At 41.6% G+C, this 16,158-nt stretch overlaps 1 protein-coding gene across 3 annotated transcripts in view; it reads right to left on the reverse strand.

Moving 5' to 3' along the window:
- LOC148045605 (pericentrin-like) overlaps positions 1-12,647 on the reverse strand; it is an 86,438-nt gene extending 73,791 nt beyond the window's left edge. For all 3 annotated transcript variants that reach the window (XM_087716700.1, XM_087716698.1, XM_087716701.1), the window contains exons 1-7: positions 12,508-12,647; positions 10,733-10,894; positions 10,170-10,425; positions 9,705-9,763; positions 8,741-8,915; positions 6,859-6,983; positions 5,892-5,982 (exon numbers count right to left, since the gene is read on the reverse strand). In XM_087716700.1, coding sequence (XP_087572826.1) covers positions 5,892-5,982; positions 6,859-6,983; positions 8,741-8,915; positions 9,705-9,763; positions 10,170-10,425; positions 10,733-10,894; positions 12,508-12,570 — 931 coding nt within the window. In that variant the 5' untranslated portion in view covers positions 12,571-12,647. The remainder of the gene's footprint in view (positions 1-5,891; positions 5,983-6,858; positions 6,984-8,740; positions 8,916-9,704; positions 9,764-10,169; positions 10,426-10,732; positions 10,895-12,507) is intronic.
- Between the last annotated feature and the right edge of the window lie 3,511 nt (positions 12,648-16,158).

Consider the following 16,158-nt stretch of genomic DNA (forward strand, 5'->3'; position numbering starts at 1 on the left):
CTCTACATAAAAAATGCAATACTTTGTTTCACTTGTAGACATGATCTACAAAACTACAAACCAAGTCAAGGCTAAGTATACTTTAATCACTGTATAGAAAGTTACTGGAGGTGTACTTTAGGTCATTATTTGAATAAATACCAGATTTTGAGATCTCACGACACAAATGCTTAATATCATTCTTGCATTGATTCTATCAAGTTAAATAAATCAAAACAATGTCATGATTAATACATCTTGTATTATATCTGTCCAATTAACTTTCTTGGGAGAATTCCCCATCTATGGAAGTATTACTGAATAGTTTTGCTTTGTGCAATTACAGCATCAAGTGCTCTTTAAAAGGTGAAAGATAACTAAGCAAGATTACCAAAGATTGATTTTGAGTAAATGGGAAAAAATGTGTATGAGAATGTCAGTTGGTCTTACCTGAACTGCATGTCTCGAGGGTGGTGTGGGAGCAGTCACTGATGGGTATTGTCACGGCCCATTTGCCCGGAGACTGAGGTAAATCTGAGGACACTCCCTCTGCTCTTCCTTCTGACTCTCCAGATTAACCAGTGGTCCAGTCGAAGAAGAACCTGGGAAGGAAGGGACAGAGACCACACAACCCCCTCCCAGCTACTGACCTGTAGCTAACCCACTCAGGCCCTGGCGCAGGCGCGCCTGATGGGCGGGAAGTGACTGCTCCCACGCCACCCTCGAGACATTCAGTTCAGGTAAGACCAACTGACAGTCTCCAAGGTGGGGCATGGGAGGAGTCACTGATGGGACATACCAAAGCTAGATGTCCATGGGAGGGATCATTGGGCCTGAGTCTCCTGAGTGTCCAGAACACCCTGAAGGACCCTCCTCCCGAAGGATGCCTCAGTCGAGGCATACGCATCTAGCTGGTAGTGCCTGATGAAGGGTAAAGGTGAGGACCAGGCGGCAGCCCTGCAGATGTCCTCGATGGATGTCCCTAAAGTGGCAGCAGTCCGAGTGGAATGAGCAGTGATGCCCTGCGGCACTGGCAGCCCTCGAGCCTGGTAGGCCTTGGAGATGGGTAACCTTATCCATCTGCTGATGGTGGTCGGGGAGACCTTGGCTCCCCGGGCCGAGGGATGGAAGGAAACAAAGAGGGCCTCCGTCCACCTGAAGGCGGCTGTGCACTTGAGATAAATGCACCGTGCCCTTCTTACGTCCAGATGGTGCCAGGACCTCTCTCTCTCTGTTGAGGGGGAAGGACAGAAATCCAGGACGATTACCTCCTGGTCCCTATGGAAGGGGGAATTGACCTTAGGCATGAAGGCTGGATCGAGTCTGAGCACGATCCTGTTGCTGTGGAAGGAGCAAAGGTCTGCCCTGGTAGATAGAGCATTAAGTTTGGATCACCTGGCAGAGGTGATCGCCACGACGAAGACGACCTTGAGGTTAAGGAATTGTAGGCTCACCTCTCTGACAGGTTCGAAAGGTGTCTCCAGGAACGCCTGAAGCACCGTGGGGAGGTCACAAGAGGGAAAACGGTGGATCACCAGAGGCCGAAGGTTAGCTGCCCCTCGGAGGAACCTCTTAATGACCGAGAGCTGGGACAGGGACTGGGACACCCCCCTCCAAGGATAGTGGCTAGGGTGGAGACCTGCCTTCTGTGGGTGCTGTGTGCCAGACCCTTCTCCAGACCATCCTGGAGGAATTCCAGTACCTGAGGGACTGAAGCCGACGACAGATCTACCTGAGCAATCCGACATCATGCCTCGAAGGAAGTCTAGGTCGCATCATAGATGCGGGTGGTGGATCTCCTCCTAGAGCCTCAATGGTCCTGATGACTCTAGAGGAAATCTGAGCATCCCTTAGTTGCTCCCGCTCAAGCGACAGGAGGTTCCGCTCCGCCCAGTTCCCCAGACGTCTTCCCTTGTTGCGCAGTGCCACGGAGTGAGTGCCACCCTGCTTGTTCAAGTGGGCCTTGGCTGCTACATTGTCCATCAGCACCAGAATGTGACTTTCAGCGACCATATTCTTGAACCGCCGAAGAGCTAGGTGAATTGCTCTGAGCTCCAGCCGGTTGATGTTCCTCCGCAGGTCCATCGGCGTCCACCGGCCCTGGAACTGCAGATGAGCCCCACCAACCGAACAGGCTTGCATTTGTCGTTAGGACCAGCCTGTCTGGCTCCCTGAACAGGGAACCCATGGCCAGATGCTGGAATCTAGTGGAAGGGACTATATGGCTCTTCTCGAGGTTGAAAGAGAACCTTAGGGACTGTAAGGTGCTAATGGTGGGACTGAGATCCCCCTCTGCTCGAGCAGCCAAGGAGGCCAGGATGAGGATATCATCCAGGCAACAATGTAAATGAACCAGGATGGAATGAAGGTGGGCCGCGGTCATGGCCAGCACCTTGGTGAAGGTCCTGGGGGCAGAGGCCAACCCGAAGGGGAGGGCCCTGTATTGGTAATGGGAGCCGCCGTAAGAGAACCTGAGGAACCTAGTGATCCAGGGCAATCATGATGTGGAGATACGCCTCCATGAGATCGATGGAGGCTAGGAAGTCCCCCTGTCTGATCCCCTCCAGGATAGACTTGAGGGAAGCCATTTTAAATTTATGGTAAATAAGCCTGGAATTTAACAGCTTGAGAGCCAGTATGGCTCCCCACCCCCCTGAGCTCTTGGGAACCAGGAACAGGTGGGAATAGAACCCTGATTCTTTCTCCCCCCCAGGACTGGTTCTACTGCATTAATCTCCAGATGACAAATGGCTTTGCGCATGAGGAAGTGCTTGACCGGTTTCTTGGAGGAGAGAAAGATGCGGAATCTATTTGGGGTTTGGAAACGGAACTCCAGGTGGAGCCCCAACCTGTCTGGAGGACCCAAGCATCTGTGGTGATGCCCTCTCAGCGGTCCGCGAACAAGGAAAGGCATGGGGTGATCCGATCCCAAATCACTTTGCTCTGCGGAAGTGGCGACCTCCCCCACCCCTCGAAAGGGCTGCTTGTCAGGCTGCTGGAACCTATATCTGTCCCTGGAAAATAGCCTGTCCCCCTGCCTGGGATACCTGGGAGCAGAGTACCTCTGCTTCTGGAAGTCGATAGGAGTATTTTCTGTAGTAAGGCGCCGCCCGGTGGTCTGAACGTCTGGACGTGGATGGGAAGACCTTCCGCTTGTTCTTGTCCTCGACAAGGATGGGATCCAGGGAAGGGCCAAATAGTTTGTCCCCTGTTGTTCTTGTCCTCGACAAGGATGGGATCCAGGGAAGGGCCAAATAGTTTGTCCCCTGTGTACTCTGCTTCTTCCAAATGCCACTTTGCCCGGAACTCGGCCTGCCAGTGGGTAGCCACAGTAGACGTCTGGATGCCGCTGAGGATGACAAGGCCCTGAAAGAATACTTTACCACATCCAGGGTAGCATCCGCCGATAATTGAGTGGCCGCCATCAATTTCGTAATGTCCTGTAGTAGCCTCATGTCCAATGCTGGTGTCCTGTCTCGGATCTGCTCCAGCCATAGAAGGATGGACTTGTTGAAGGAAGAAGTGGCGACCATCGCCCTGATCACTCATGAGACAGCCTGGAAGGTCTTACGCATGACCAGCTCCGCTCTTCTGTCCTCTGCCCTCAGGCAGTTAAGATATATCCCCTGTCACCACAGCAGAGGAGGAAGCCAAGGCAGCCACTGGAGTATTCACGGAAGGAACCTGTAAGGCTTGGGCGAAAGAGGCATTAAAATGATAAAATCTGCAATCATTGCTCCCTGGGGTGGAAAAGGAACCGGGCCTAGACCACTGAGACTTGAGAACCTCCAGAAGTGGTCTGTAGTGGGGATCTCCTCCTTTTCCACCTGGGGCTGTGGAAAGGACCCTTATTTCCCCCGCTAGTGCTGGGAGTAGTGGGGTTCTGGCTAGGAATTGGTGTGGAATCCAGGTCTGCTGCTGCCTTGGCCTTGCGTAGCAAGGAACTGAATGATGGAGGAAATAGGCCCATGATGGTTGGGGCCTCTGGGGTTAGGGCATCCTCATCCTCTGAGAACCCAATAACCTTCTGCTCCTCCCCCTCTGAGCCCTTTCTGGCAGTGGAGGGGGAAGAAGCTCTGAGCTCTCTGGGGACTGAAGGCTTGGGCTGGACTGTCTGCTCTCGTGGAGCCTGGCTCCCTGAAATTGGTGTTGCATGCCTAAAGCAATACCATCCGCAATCGCTCTGGCTATCACGTTCTGGAAGCTGTCACAGAGTTCTGGGTAGGCAGAAGAAAGGCTTGGAGGCTCCAGGTCATCTCTGATGCCAGGAGATCGAGGAGCCAAGTGCTGCCTGGGGGAACTCGTTGCCCTGCGGCCAAAGGGATCATCCCTTGCCCTTGGAGAGTGGGAGGGCGATAAGGGAGGGGATAAGGGGCTGCCCTCCCTAAGGTCTCTCCATGTGCCCTGAGAGCCAGGATCCTCAGCCAAAGGAGAGGGCCTGAGAGGGGAATGTGATCTGGCTGGGGAAGGGCTGATGATATATCTGGCCCTCCTACCAGCCACTCTAGTTAAGGGGGCCTCCTGCCTGGGCCCTTCCCTCCTGGCCCTCCTACCAGCCGCTCCTCTGCTCCTGGTGGCCTCCGCCATCGCGGTACTCATGGTTTGTCATCTCTCTCTACCTCCTCTCGAGGATCCCAGGTCTCTCCGCTATTGTGCAGATTCGGTGCTCCTTCGAATCCATGCTCTTCTCAGCCGCCCGCCGATCTGCGGGTTGAAGGGAGACCGGTGCACTGCCATCAGCAGGGCCCTCCCTGGATTACTGGCGGAGCACAGGCCCAACGAGCCCTCCTGGGTGAACGTGGTGGTAGAAGCGCTTGCGGCGACTGAAACCTGTACACCTCCTTACTCTTTGCGCATGCACCCACAATTCAAAATGGTGACCGCCAACCATGCAGTCTGATTGCCCGAGGCAGCTCTGACTGAGTTGCTCTCCCCATGCCATGATCTGTCGCCTGAAGAATCCATGCTGTCCTCAATGATTTGGTGATCCCGTGTGGGATCGTCCGCGGCTCGTGGCCTGAGATCCCCCCCCCCCCGGATACTGGTGGCTCGGGGCTTGCAAGATTGCAGCGAGCGCAGCTCGTGCTAAGATGAGGTTAGGGCGGCACAGGAGAGAGAGGTAGGAGGCTTAGGAAGAATTAGGAAGTGAAATAAGGATAGTAATCCGGAGTCACCAAATTAGCTCCTTTTGGGCTGGAGACTGAGGTTAATCTGGGGAGTCAGAAGGAGGAGCAGAGGGAGTGTCCTCAGATTTACCTCAGTCTCCGGGCAAATGGGCCATGACAATACTCATCAGGGACTCCTCCCACGCCCCACCTCGGAGACACAGTAATCCTCTCTGACTCCAGATCATTCAGGCCTATATGAATCAAATATCATTACTATAAGGAGGAGAGATATTGACGCTGAATCTTAAATACTTTATCTGCCTAATGAGAAGAGAGAATTTATTGGAAAAGACTTTGATGCTAGGAAAGATTGGAGGCCAAAGGAGAAGGGTACAACAGAGGATGAGATGGTTAGATAATATCATCAACCAGTGAACATGAACATGGAGAGTGGAGGATTAGGGAGCCTGGGAGAATTGTGAAGAAAGAGATACAACTTAGAAACTGAACAACAACCATTACTGTGAATTGGAATTAAAAATTTACAAGTGAGTTTATGATACATATGTCCCATACTTTTGAACATGAAAAAAATGTATCTATTTCCAAATATAATTTAAAATGTGGTTAATTTAAATATAATTTAAAAGAAGCTATTAATAATTCCTTTTCTAAGTATACAATAAGATACTAAAACAATCATTCCTTTAATATGACACTGGTAAACATAAAACAAAATATATTCACTAAATTATAGCATATCTATTTTAATTACAATTTACAATTTCCCAATTTTAAACCTACCACTTAATTCTTGCCGACTTGCCCTTGCGCCATCCAATTGTGACCAAAGTTGCGTCATTTCTTCTTCTGATTCTGCCTTTAGTTTCTGTATCTATAGAATATAATTATAATTATAATTTACCATGGTCAGTTTTTACATTAACATGTTACTATATGAACTGTGGAACATTATTAAGCAGGAAGCTGAATAATCAATAGGAAAGAAATGCCACTTTCATTTGGATCACATGTACAGTACACAAACAATATTAATATTTGATAATACTTTAGATATAGAAAGTTAGTGGAGGTACACTTTTTCTTACCCATTATTATATGAAGAAATATCAGATTTTGAGTTATCACAAGCTCAAATGCTTAAAATCATACTCTTTTTGCAATGATTCTATGAAGTTTTTGTTGTATATCACAACAATGTTGTGAAATAATAAAGCCATGTAAACAACAACTACATTTTTGCAGGGCATCTATGTTATTCTGGCTAATCTCAAAAAATGAAATAAGACCAGGCCTGGCGATTACTTGCATGGGGAGACCATCAGGATATACCAGACAAGGTTATACCAAATTATGCCAGAGTAGGAAATTTTAAATAAGATTTATATACTGTTGTTGAGACACTGGGAGTTGAGCTAGGAGCTTTACATGTACATAGTGATTAGGAACACTAGCACTAAAGTATTTTCTTCCACAGCTCTAGAAAATCTGAAATAGCTTAAAATCCTTGACATTATGGACAGTAATAGGGATACTCAAAGTGTGAAGTAGGACAATGTCAAAAATTGCAACAGAGAAGTGAATTTCTAAGTGTTGTCAGACCAGTGGATTTTTATACATTGAAAGGACAGAATGCTTCTTTCCCTTTATGGTTTTGTGTTGCAGTAAGGCACAATTCTGCACATTTTAAAATATTGACTCCCAAGAGGATTTGTCTTTATCAAATACTGTGTCCATAATACATATTTACCTCCTGCTGCAACTCTTCTACTTGTTTCTTGTTTTGTTCTTTTATATCTTGCGTTTCTTTTTCATGCTTGATCTGCAGTGTTTTCATGGTTAGATGGTATTTATTTTCTAGATTTTTATGTTCCACTACAAAATAATGTTGAGTTCTGTTATAAACATTCTTGTATTATAAGATGGGATGACTCATTTAAACTACCTTTTTTAGTATCAGAAGTAGAGAACTAGAGCATTCTGAAGAGATGTAGGAAAATAGGAGTGAATTTTATGGGTTTAGTTTGTATAATTTTATTTAACTTTTAAAAAACAAATCACTGAAATTTTTGGAGCAATCAAAAAACAGAAAAGTCTATTACAAAAAGAATTATATGCTTGTCGGTGGTGTGTATGCATGTTTGTGCATGTATAATAGATATAATAGGAAGAAATGGGAAATTGCTATTTCAAGCATCTTCTCCATACAGTACTATATAACATATAGATGAATCACACCTGGAAAAACAACAAAAGGCAAAAGGGATAGCTGTAAAGGAGAGTGGTTAGCAGTTTAGGTACAAAATAAACTTGGATAGCTTTTCTAGAATGGATATATATGGAGATGAAAGGGATATGCTGGTAGACAGAATACATTTAAATGTAATGAAAAACAGTGAAACAAGCCACATAAAATACCAAAATAAAATGATCCTAGCAAGGAATTTGCATGAAATAAAAACATGCTTTGTTTCCCCACTTGAGTTTCAAATTGACTATGTTGCAAGGTATAAAGCTTAAAAGAACATTACAATTCCTCATTCCTTTGGAACAAAATTGGTAGAACAAAAGTGAGGATTTGACCCAATACCAAGAATAAAGAGCTAATCATCTCATAAATATTCTTCACTAAATAGATATTTAATCATCCTTATTCAAATCAGTATGGGATACTTTAAACAATACAATCAGGAAAAATTAAATATCTTATTTTCAGTTGAGCACAGGGGCTTATGAGGTCTTACATATTCTTTGCTATAAGCCAAGTCCCTGGAGACTATCGTCCTCCAGAAACCCCATTGCAAGCAATGCTGCTGTTTCTTCACAGGAGAAAAGACACTGAATACTAAAATCTAGATGCATCATTACCGGTAAATAGTGTCTAGAACTCTGGGGAGAAGACATGGATAAAACTGAGATTCTTTAGAACTATTGGCAGAAGGTGATAGTGACTGTGTAAGAATTGGACTAAACCTCACACTATAACTTTTCCTACCAGTGCAGAAGACTAAGCAAATCTTCATTATCTGGGACAAAGAAGAAAGCAACATTATTTAGTACAGATAGTCCTCAACTTAAAACAATTTGTTTACTGACCATTTAAAAATACAACGGCACTGAGAAACGTGACCTATGAATTTTTAACACAACCATTGCAGCATCCCCACGGTCACATGATCAAAATTCAGATGCTTCACAACTGACTCATATTTATGGTTGCAGTATCTCTGGGGATCAGGTTATCCCCTTTTGCGACAAGCAAAGTCAATGGGGAAACCAGATTCACTTAACAATTGTGTCCCTAACTTAACGACTTCAGTGATTCACTTAGCAACATAAATTTTCAGCAGCATTGTGGCCATAAGTTGAGGTCAACCTATATAGAGTATCTAGTATTGATTCTGATATTTAGTTTTAGTTCCTAGTTACCAAATTTCACATCATTTTGTATGCCAGTCCACTTTTGAAAAACATACTTCAAAATAAATGAAGTCTACTTTAAATTGATAACAGTAAAAGACATCTACTTGTTTTAATGCTATAATAAACAATTTTATTTTGCTGATTTCTTGACCTCTCTGGGGAGCGCAGAAATATTGGAGAGAAAATTATTCCCAAAATAAAGTGCTTACTTGCAGCCTGTCTTTTTTCAAGAGAAAGTGTCTCCATTGTTTTCTTTAATTCTTCAGTTTCTGCTGTTAAGTTTTGCTTCAGCTCGTTCAGTTCAGTCTGATGTTTTACAGATAACTCTTCAGATACATTTTTTAAACTGACATCTACATTCAAGGCCCATTCCTTTTTAAGAGTCTAAAAAGAAATTAAATTTAATAATGAAAATTCCATTACCTTAACGAAACATTTTTCCAAATTGGATTCTTTGCAATTTTAGTAACTCTTCTACTCTGTTCCAACTACTACATTATAAGACTTCACAAAAACAGAATAGGATTCTATTGCAAGGCCTCTATCAAAACATGAAACACAACCTACCTTTTTTTTTCAAGAACACTAACATCTTACTAATCATCTCAGGATTCTTTTAGCACCTCTGAAATCTGTCTCCTAATGGGAAACATAGAACTCTGAATATATCCTTAACTAGATAACCTTAGAAAGACTGGTATTGGCAATTTCACTCATATACTTGCCTCTTACATAAGGGGCATTCTGGAAGAACTGAAACAGCAACATTTGTCACTCTTCTTAACACTCTTACCCCATCCTTCTTTCATACATATATCCTTTTTTCCATGTCTTTAATAGAGTATATTTTCTCACTCCAAGGCAGAAGAGCCCAGAGTTATGCAGATTGTAATGGTTCCCAGCTACTGATCGCCAACCTATCAACTATTGAAAAACAGTAGCTAGGATGAAGATAGGAGAGGCAATAGCCAAGAGTGAGTGAGTTTCTGCAGTATTTTCTGTAGTGTGAAATTTAACCTACATTAGAAATGAGAACACACAGACCTTATTGACATCTGAAAATTATATATACATAACCTGCTTTTAATATTCATATCAGAACAATATTAAAACAGATCTTTTAATTTAAGATAGAAAATGTTATTTAATAAAATAACTAATTACATACAATACCTCCAAAATGTGAATATGCTTCTCCTCCATTTCCAGACTTATTTTCTTCTTCATTTCATCTGCCAAATGAAGTGGAACAGAATGGGACTGACATATAGGTTCAAATGTATATTTTTTAAAAATTTGGTAGTGAAAGCACATTTTTCATTAATTTTCAAAGTTAGTATAAATTTTTGTACATCTTTCTTGTTAATATTCCCTTTCAGCTTGCACAAAATAGTCAGAATATTACAAAGCTTGAAATATATGTTTTTATTTCATTTAATTTTTTAAAATTTTACTGGCAACTCATTTTTTATTTCATTGTATTTAATCACTCTGAATATACTGCATGATCCATTATTACAGTATTTGGGATTCATTTTACTTCCTGTTTATTTATTGCTTCTGATAATAAATCAGCTCATCAAAAAATCTGGTGTTTTATTAATCATATTCTTGAGTCAGAATCTGTAAGTTGTATACCCATGTCAAGTTGATGTTTCAAAACCATTTCTTCCTTTTCTTTCTGATTCTGTTTGTTTACGTGCTCCAATTCAAAATGGTATCGACTTTGCAGAACTGCAATTTCTTGAGCATGCTTATCATTGAGCATTTCACGAAGCTCCATTAAGGCAGTTTCCTTCTCCTTTATCAGATTCATTTGCATTAGCTCCATCTGAGATGTGCATATGTTATTTGAACTTAGTCTTATAGCTTCCAATTTAAGATTATCTGGGACCTAAAAATTAAAGAAGACAGCATATGAATGAATATGCTTTATTATAACTATCAGTTTCTCACAGTATTAGAGTTCCAATGCTGTGCTCCTTGGAATCAAGCTTCTACTAAAAACAGAAGATATATTAGGTTTATATATTAGGGTTTTTTAGGGCAGCATGCTGTTTCCTCACAGCTTGATTTCATAATTAGTATAACATCATGCCGACAATATAAATGGCACAAATTAAAAACTCTATTTGTTGCAATCAGTGGGGATTTAACATCTGCAATAGCCAAAGACTTTATTATTCTATTGAATATGGTACCTCAGCTAGCTGCAGCTCCCCTTGAAACGTAGTTTCCACTTTTTGTTGCAAGTCTTCTAATAACTGCTTTTGTTCCTCCATCAGTTTAGCATGTAGGTTTTTGTTTTCATCTTGACACTCATAACATTCACCTATGTCATAACTTTGTTCTTGTTCCTGAGCCTAAAGAGAAGTAAAGAGCATTACATATATTTATACACTAGAACATTCACATACCCATCAGAAACATGATAACCAGATTTCAAGGTTGGAAACAAAATTTGCTTTTTATTATAACCCTGAGATCCAGCAGCTGCAGTAAACATATACTTGGAATTAAGTAACTCCAACTTCAAGACTACTTTAAGTATTAGAACTGAATTTACAGTCTTTTTAAAAAAATGAGTTTTCTTCATCAGCAGTATGCTTTACTGTTCGAGGTTGGTCATTTTTCCTGCTGACTTTAAATAATTTGGATCAGGAATGCACACTGTTCTACTTCAAATCACCAAGCTATCCAGATATCCCTTCATTCTTCTGATAACAGCATAAAGTATTATTAAAATGTACTTTACTTTTTTTCCTCCAAGATTACAACAGTTTGATTTGTGTACCATTTGCATACTACACTAAGATAGTTTTTAATATTTGCTATAATTAAATGATTAGCATCGTTATTTATCCCATGGCTGTTACTATAAAATTCTGCTATGAATTCGAAGTATTCTGAAATCTTGCAGCATCTTTATTATGACTTCAACTACTCTCTTTTTCTTTAGTTAAAGAGATTAATTTTAAGATGCGCATCTTCATTTCCCTGATTTTCTGGATTATCCCTGCTAAATCAGTTCCTCAATTAACTTCTAAAGCAAATCCCTTTTACTTAAGGAAGTCTTGCTTTTTATATTTACTGCTTTAAAATACTGACAGAGAATGTAAATATAATACGTGTGTAATATAAGCAGCTGGACCAACACACCATGGCCAGCATAGGGTACTCTGTAACTATTAACAGTATATTAATCCAATTTTAGGGCCTTTTCCCTCTAAAATACCTCTAATAAAAATAACTGTTATGTTATTTATGTTATTAAAAGGAATATGGCAGCTCAGTGGCTAAGATGCTGAGCTTGTCCATCAGAAAAGTCGGTAGTTTGGCGGTTCGAATCCCTAGCGCCACGGAGTGAGCTCCTGTTACTTGTCCCAGCTTCTGTCAACCTAGCAGTTTGAAAGCATGTATAACTGCAAGCAGAAAAATAGGAACCACCTTTGGTGGGAAGGTAACAGCATTAGGTGCGTTTAATCTGCCAGCCACATGACCACGGAGACGTCTTCGGCCAGCTTTGAAACGGAGATGAGAGTTGGGAACGACTAGCATACATATGTGCGAGGGGAACTTTTACCTTCACCTTAATGTTATTTATATGCGGCCCATAACTCTGGGCAGTTTACAATTGTTCAAAACATCTGAAAACAAGAAACGCAAAAACACAAAAACAACAGAACACACAAAATCAATTTATTCTTCTATCGGTGCAGGGCAGACTGATGTAGTGTGCCCGCGCATACGCTTAAGTGGTGAAGAGTTGTCAGCCATTCCTAACGGCGAAAGGGAGGTAGGGAAACCACACAAGACCCCCTTGGTGAAAGACCAGTTGAAGAAAGAGAACCTCCTCAGAAGGCGGGAGTTGTTACTGCATTGAGTCCGGCCCTTCGCCCCCTAACCCAGGCAGCTCGGAAAATAAGCGCCTGCATTCTGCGGCCACCCCGCCCAGAGCAAGTGGAAAGCAACGCACCTTTGAAAGAGCGCCGGGGCTGCCATCAGCCTCTCGAACCCCTGCCGGATCTTCCCCTTCCATAACCAACGGACGCCCTTACTCTCGGCCAGCAACGGTCGCGCAACCCATGGAGGCCTCCAACTTTCAGCCAATGGGCTCCCTCCTCCCACCCAAGCGCCCTGCAAAGCCCAAACGAAGCAGCCTCGGCGTCTTGTATTGGAGCGCCGGGAACCAATAGGGAGCTAATAGCAGGGCGCGATGCTCCAAACTGAGCTTGCGGCGCAGCTTCCGGAGCCTGTAATCGCCGAACGGGGAAAACCGCGGGGTGGCGCACTTAGAACTCCGAAGCTCTTTTGGGGTCCTTGGGGAAACAAAGCTTTATTTTGGTTTCGATTCTCAAAATTTCGAAACTACAACCTGTCTAGAGGCTTCAGTATTGTATAGGAAAGATGGAGTCAGAACGGCCTCTGGAAAGAAAGTTATGTATTAAATTCCCTACGAATTCATATCAGCCTGTTTCTGCCGATCGTGTACTCAAAGTCATTGGCACAGCCGTTTCTATAGTAGTTTTCTGTGTATATTCTTTTTCACCTTTATAAGCCATCCTAGGTCGTTTGCGATTGGGCGGGCAAAGAAAATGAAATTGCAGAGTGTTTTCGGAAGGCGTGTTGATGTATTACTTTTGTGGAAGAAAATAAATAAAATAAAGCGTTAGTAATTTCTACTGTCCAATAACTTCTCGATCACACTCCAATCTAGTACACTAGTGAAGAAATAAGATACAGTATGTGTATATATTGGGTATATGCTAACGTGACCAGATTTTCAGATTGGTAAAGAGGGACACCTTTGAGGGGGGGGGGGTTGATTAAAAATTTTATACGGAGTAACAAATTTTTTCATATAACGCAAAAATAGTATTGTATTTTTTTTATTTCAACATAACTACAATTTACAAATATAAATTGTAACTGTTGCCAAACATCAAAATTTTGATCACATGACCATGAGGATGCAGCAACGGTCGCTAAGTGTGAAAATGGCCGCTAAGTGTGAAAAATGGTCATCAGTCACTTTTTTCAATGCCATTGTAACTTTGGTCACTATACCACCTTTCTTGCCACAGTTCTTAAGTGAATAACTGCAGCTGGTATTTTGGATAGAATCTTTTTTTTAAATAGTCTAAGACAATTTAAAAAAAGAATCCACACCGAATAAATTGAAGTAAAACATTTCAAACTATTCCACGCAGAATAAATTAAAGTAAAATTATTTTTAAAAATTCTATGCACAATATATTTCAAAGTATTGTGCATAGAATTTTTAAAAATAGTTTCACTTCAATTTATTTTGGATAGAATCTTTTTTAAATAGTCTTAAGACAATTTAAAAAAGAATCTACACAGAATAAAACTTTTAAAAAATCCTATGCACAATAAATAAAATATTATTTTAAAACACATTAAAAAATAAAAGAAAAAACCCAGCTCACTTACCAGCAGGCACAAGTGAGCACTCCAAGTCAATCCAGAATGATATAGATTTAATACAAAGAACTGAGCAAATTAAAATGGTGAAATTAGTCCTAGGGAAATATTTTTCAAAGAAACTTTGCCACCATTTTTCCCACATCAGCCGACCTCCAACCTCCGTGCCCCTCCCCTCTGGGAAATCTAGGAAGGAACACTCGCTACCTCTCTAGCCAAGTATTTCCTGCAGCTCTATGGTACTTGGTCATTTTTTCTTATAAAATGAGGTAAAAGGGGCGCGGGGGTCCGTTTTCTTGCTTTAACATTTTAATATCTGCAATGAACGTACTGAGACAGAGAGAGGTTTAGACAGAGTGTCTTTTGTCTTGCCCCAGTTAGGATTTCTTAAGCAAATCCACTGGGCTTTCAACATGAAGCCAGAAAATCGGGACTTTTTAAAAACGCCCCGGGACATGGGACAAATTGTTAGAAATCGTGACTGTCCCGCTGAAATTGGGACGTCTGGTCATCTTACCATAGTATAGTGTGCAAGAGATCAGGTAGATTTCCTTAAGGTCCCCAGACAAGAAGAATTCTGTGGTATTTTGTCAGCTGGAGGTATTTAATACTTATCTGAGTGCAGGTAAGGAAAGAAGTATGATAACAATCAGAGCAAGCTCATACTCTTATCAACCAATAAACAACCTCTTATTTGCTAGCAGGCATTGTTGCATTATTAGTTGTGGGTGTTGAAGTTCAACAAAGACATTCCAAGGAACTATTTTATGTCTTTTTTTATTTCCAAAAATTGTTTTAATTTTGTTTTCCATTTCACAATCAGGAAAGATTGTGAGATGTAATTTAATGATAGCCCAAAAAAGCAATTATCCAGCGTATTGTACTGCATTGCATTGATTAAATTACTATCCTTTACATCACAATAAAAGCCTTTGGAAATTAGATAAAACAGATAAAACAAGAAAAGCAAAGAGGATGAAAGAAAAGTGGAAATAATAACATTAGTGGTAATAATAGTAATGATTAAAAAGAGCAAACAGATTCATACGCTAGTAGGGAACCCTTTGAGTCAGATTCCATGTCTTCTAATTGCATTTGGCTGTGGCACAACATTTTGCATCATTCAGAGATAAAAGACAAATGGGCAGGAAGGATTTGTTTACTATGCTCTCTTCATTCCAGTGCTTTGCCCATAATAGGCTAATGCTAGCCAGAAATAAATAGAAACTAAATGCAAAGTTATAAAAGACATATAAAAGACAAATAAAATATAAAATAAAAGAGAGGTATGAAAGGGAAGAAACAGAAAACAGAACAACAGAGTTGGAAGGGATCCTGGAGGTCTTCTAGTCCAACCCCCTGCTTAGGCAGGAAACCTTACACCACTTCAGACACCTTTAACCACTTCTGGTTATCCAATCTCTTCTTAAAACTTCCAGTGTTGGAGCATGTACAACTTCTGGAGGCAAGTTGTTCCAGTGATTAATGAAACTGTTTGGAAATTTCGCCTTAGTTCTAAGTTGCTTTTCTCCTTGATAATTTTCCACTCGCTGCTTCTTGTCCTGCCCTTGGGTGCTTTGGAGAAAATAGCTTGACTCCCTGTTCTTTGTGGCAACCTCTGAGATATTGGAACACTGCTATCATGTCTGCCCTGGTCCTTCTTTTCATTAAACTAGACATACCCAGTTCCTGCAGCTGTTCTTCATTTGTTTTAGCTTCCAGTCCCCTAATTGTCTTTGTTGAAACCTTATGGGGGATACCCATAACACAACCATTTGAACATGGATCTCCACCTAGATGAATATTTTACAATTAGGCTACTGCAGTTCTACAAAAAGCAATATTTTTTACGGAAAACTTTGGAAGAGATTTAAGATTTAATGATTTAAGATTAAGATTTAATGGATTTGTATGCCGCCCAATCCCGAAGGAGATGCTAATTCCAAAGCAAGAACTAGCCAAATTAAGTGAACTTAACTCTAAACCACCATATATATTGATGCTACATTTGATCATGTCTTGAATATGCATCCTATGCTATAAGCTGATATACTAGAAAGACAAGTCCCTTCTTTGAGTAGTTGACAGTCTACTTTGAACGATCTACCCATAGAGATCCGGACCCTTACCACCACCCCAGCCTTCGGTAAAGCCACCAAGACCTGGCTGTTCCGACAGGCCT

This window comes from Thamnophis sirtalis, unplaced genomic scaffold (assembly GCF_051295495.1).
Source record: "Thamnophis sirtalis isolate CommonGarterSnake01/CBP01778 unplaced genomic scaffold, rThaSir2_p1.2 scaffold_5, whole genome shotgun sequence".
Classification (NCBI taxonomy): Eukaryota; Metazoa; Chordata; class Lepidosauria; order Squamata; family Natricidae; genus Thamnophis; species Thamnophis sirtalis.